This window comes from Herpailurus yagouaroundi, unplaced genomic scaffold, assembly GCF_014898765.1.
Source record: "Herpailurus yagouaroundi ecotype Mexico unplaced genomic scaffold, PumYag 160, whole genome shotgun sequence".
NCBI classification, from domain to species: domain Eukaryota; kingdom Metazoa; phylum Chordata; class Mammalia; order Carnivora; family Felidae; genus Herpailurus; species Herpailurus yagouaroundi.
In genome coordinates this window covers 23,652,475-23,656,925 of record NW_024412401.1, presented here as the reverse complement: position 1 = coordinate 23,656,925, position 4,451 = coordinate 23,652,475, and the positions used below count along the sequence as shown (strand labels likewise).

Genomic DNA, 4,451 nt, shown 5'->3' with positions numbered 1-4,451 from the left:
CATCTGTCTCACTGAAAATCAGTGGCTTGAGGCTATGTGGGAAGAAAGTGTCATGAAATAATCTCTTCTATGTGTGCCTGACTTGTATACACGGAGATCCCTACCGGACTAAAGAACGGCAGTTAGGAGTCTGAACTGCATATAGAACCAATTTCACTCTGAATATTCTGATGAGCAACAGGAGCAGACATTAAAAGGGCCTTATAGACTATTACAAATCTGACCATTTTTTAACATGGAAAGTCCTTGTGGCTGGGAATAGTGATGTTCATTATCTAATCAGGGTTTCCCACAAACCTGTAAGAAGATCTGCTGGAGCCTCTCTATACAGTTCTTATACCATGGTGTTAATACGCTGGTCCCATCGGTTTCACATCGTACTAAGTGCTCAGTCAAGATCATGATAAAACGCTGGAGAGGGGGTAAAAAGTTAAAGCAGTGTTAGAGGGAGAATTCTTATACCTCAAACAATCACATTTTTGACCAAGAGACCTCAAAAGGCATTGCTTATTCCACTTGGTTTTTGTGGTATCGCTAACTTTTGTTAAGTCAATAAATTCTAGAAATAGGCAGATAAGTGATAATGTTAGTATATCCTTTTTTCAGTATGTGAACACTTTTAAATCTAGATTATTTGTGCTAGTAACTTTTCTCCACACCTATTTCTAAGGACATAAATAATGTTCATCAAGAAGGAAAATAATCCAAATGACGAACAAGTGGGAATAAATAGGAGTGAGGTACTTCACAAAAGGATCCTCAAAAAATGTTTTTAAAGCCCGGAGCAATGGTCATGTAAGAATGCTGTAAACGAAACAGACTGTGGAGGTACACATGGTTATTTCCTTTGCAAATTTTTGTGATTTAATTTTTTTTTTTTCAACGTTTATTTATTTTTGGGACAGAGAGAGAGAGAGCATGAACGGGGGAGGGGCAGAGAGAGAGGGAGACACAGAATCCGAAACAGGCTCCAGGCTCTGAGCCATCAGCCCAGAGCCTGACGCGGGGCTCGAACTCACGGACCGCGAGATTGTGACCTGGCTGAAGTCGGACGCTTAACCGACTGCGCCACCCAGGCGCCCCGTGATTTAAATTTTTATAAATAAACGTGTACTATGATTAAAAATAATAGTACTGCATTTTTACCTATCAGTGTCCCAAGCCAAGATACCTGAAATATAACGAGGAAGAGATTCTTCTGTTCACTCTGAGCAGATTCCACTTTTTCCTGCAGTCTTTCTATTTGCTCCTCTAGAGCCCCATCTTTCCTGTCACTGCTTCTGTCGTCATCATCACTTCGCTACAGGATGCACAGGAACAAAAGGAAAATGCCTCTTAGAATTCTAGTATGTTAGATCCCATTAAGTAAGAGAAAGGATGTTACTGTGTCTGGTCCAGTGCCACTTGAAGACTTGTATTCTCTAATGAAAGCACTCCACCACCCAGATGCACCTGCATACACCCAAAAGTCCTGTGGGCACTTACCTAGGCCAGGGAAACTTGGTGGCACCTGTCATGATAACAGCAGTAAGAGTATTTGCTATAGAGCAGAAGTGAGTTATACCTTTTACAAGACAGACCATTCAGGGAGGAAGTGTTGGTTACATTTTTCCTCCGTACAGTAGATTCTTGTTATCTACCATAGTTATGTGGATACATTTGTTGTGAATCCTGAATTAGTACTGAACCACTGCTCAGGGAAATACAGGGTTAGGTTCTTAGGGAGTCTTTGGTTTATTTTTGTCAACTGATCAACAAGTAACCTTACGTGTGTTTCTGTCTAAAGATAGCTTATTTAATATATGTGTTTTACAAATAATTATATACAGTAGTTCTTTATATTCAAACACTGCCTGAGAAAGATTTAACATCTTCTTGACCCTGAGTAACATGACTAAATTTCTTTGGCTTTCAGCCCCGCAAGAATGCTGTCTACTACGTTTTTTAAATCTATCCTTGTCTTATGAATCCACAAATTGAGCTGCTTTTCCACAGCACTTACAGAGGTTACTTCGGTCCTTGATGGAACAGCCTCACGTACATACTGGTGAATTTCCTTTTCCTTTATCTGGATTATGATATTGTTGATTTATGAACACTGAATTCACGGCCAAGAGCATGGTCGTTCATGCCCAAAAGAAGCTCAACTGACTTATGTGTTTTTACCGTCAGACATGTCACAGCCTTCTTGCACTTAGGAACACTAGACAGCATTTCAGCCTTATGCTTTAGGGCCACTTTAAACCGTAAAAGCCACCAACAAAATCCCAAACATGGCAGTAAATACATTACGAAAAGGATGCTTTTTTACAGTATAAGAAATGAAACAAGAAGGTAGAATATTGCCTTGTTTGACTTTATCTGGGAACAAGCCCACTGGGCAACTCAAATTTTTCACTGCTCTGCCTATGTCTGAATGATGGGGAAAGCACCAGGAGTATTGACTTTGAGGTTACAAATAAATCTTAAGTGAGCTTGCAAAAATAGAACCTGCAAATAATGAGGATAGATAATATATTTTTAGAACTCTGCTACTGCTCATTTAAGTAGCAAAGTAGATGACCAGGGAAAGACCCGACAGTACTTTCCAGTCACTAATACAAGGCTCTATGACACTTCAGCAGTGACAACGGAGAGGCAGCTTTCCTTTAACGGCCCTATGGAAAAGCTGGGCAGGCCTGCACACAGCTCAAGAACCTGCTCACCCTGGCAATAATTCAAAAACGGCTCTGACTACATGTAATAATTCAAAGCAGACTGTTCAAGATTCTGCTGGCAATGATGGGCTCAACATACCTCTGTTAAGCTTTAATCACTCCCTCCCAGCTCAGCCAGAATCGAGCATTCACTGAGGTGTCCCTCTGCACCGCCCCCCACCCCCACCCCAACTTCGTGGCTAGACGACTTTCCCAGTGTCACGTAGCTAGTAAGTGGTTAAGCCAGAAAGTGACTCCAGGTATATTACACACCAATGTCCTCGTGGTCCTTTTAGCAAGAAGGTAGGCATCACCAGATCTAGAAAGCCCATTTCCTTCTAGATACCTCCCTGTCAGTAAGGCCTCATCTATGACAGCCTCTTCCACCCTTAAAGTGAAACTACCAGAACCCCGTTTTTATAGACTTCTGCTTTTCTCTGTAACAGCATTTATTAAGGGGTCTGCCTTATGTTCTAGGCAACTGGGCACAAGTTAGTTTTCTCCTAATACCACACTAAGGCTAGGTTCTAGAGTACTGTTTATTGCCTGGGAGACCTTTCTATGATGAGGGAGATGTTAAATCTCTGCTGCCCATCACAGTAGCCACTAGCCACACTGAGCACTTGAAATGGCGTTGGTGTGACTAAAGAACTGAATTTTAAATGTATTTAATTTTAATTAACAGTTACATGTGGCTAGCAGTTACTTTATTGGACACCACACATCTAGGGATCAGTATGGCATAAGGGAAAGTCCTTGGAGTTTGACAGGCTCTGTCACTAACCATGTCACCTTGAGCAAGTTATTTTAAGTTCTCTGAGCCTCAATTTAGACATGTATAAAATGGGGATGACACCATTTACCTTGCAGTATTTTAAGTTTGTGAGTATGTGTTTACATACCAAACAGACACGTATATATGCAGATCTACATGGAGACGAGCATTTGAACCTGCTACAGGTTCATAGATGTCATTAAATTTATTCCCACCCACTCTGGTAAATACACAACAACACTGGAGAATACTGTCACAAAGAATACTAGTACTACTATGCAAAATCACGCAATGCAGCCACTTCACTGCTTCCCCCAAAATGGCTAAAATGCTGTACTTATTATTAATATGAGAAGTATCCTGTGAACCTGGGAAGGAATGCCCCATCCCTCCCCACAGGACTGGGGAAGTGAGACACAGACCAGCTTCTCCCTCTCCCCTCTTGCACCAGAAAGTCTTAGGGAAACACAAGTGCCCTCTTTCCTTCTCTGCCTTCCTTTTGGGAAGGGCAATCATGAAGCAGATCCAGATGGCTAGCTACAGAAAAGCAAGGTTTGTGCTTCCTTCCAGGCTCACCAACAGAAGAGCGGAGAGCAACACCTCCCCCAGATCCTTCCTCTCCCTCCACTTCCATATCAGTTCTGCATAATTTGGCCTCAGAAAAAATAAGTTCCCATCAAGGTAATGAACTGAAGATTTTCAAGAGATTCTGGTATACTTTCTTGGACCACTATGAATTGACATAAGACTTACCCGTTTGTGTTGCCTTGCGAGTTTTTCTTTTGCTTCTTCCAGCTCTTTCTGGATTTTCAGAACATGTTTGTTCATCTTACGAATTGTGGAGTGCAAGATTTCCCAAACAAACAATCTTAAAAGTAACAGAGTTTGGTTACTGTATGTTAAAGCATGCTTCTAGAAAGACCTCTCAGCTTTTATAACCTACTCATTTTGAAGGTGATTCCACTCTTTAGGCAGAATTA

The 4,451-nt window shown here is 41.4% G+C and overlaps 1 protein-coding gene and 1 long non-coding RNA gene across 5 annotated transcripts in view; one reads left to right on the top strand and one right to left on the bottom strand.

Annotated features, from left to right (window-relative positions):
- Positions 1-4,451, bottom strand: part of NCBP1 (nuclear cap binding protein subunit 1) — a 38,891-nt gene that overhangs the window by 1,108 nt on the left and 33,332 nt on the right. For 3 of the 4 annotated variants that reach the window (XM_040481763.1, XM_040481765.1, XM_040481766.1), the window contains 3 exons: positions 4,225-4,339; positions 1,172-1,300; positions 298-411 (listed from right to left, as the gene is read on the bottom strand). In XM_040481763.1, the coding sequence (XP_040337697.1) occupies positions 298-411; positions 1,172-1,300; positions 4,225-4,339 (358 nt within the window). Of the gene's footprint in view, positions 1-297; positions 412-452; positions 865-1,088; positions 1,301-4,224; positions 4,340-4,451 lie in introns of those variants that run through there. The other variant, XM_040481764.1, reaches the window with a different exon arrangement.
- LOC121034707 (uncharacterized) lies at positions 1,912-4,327 on the top strand. The gene is made up of 2 exons (XR_005792573.1): positions 1,912-2,047; positions 4,042-4,327. It is a non-coding gene; the product is annotated as an uncharacterized LOC121034707 (long non-coding RNA).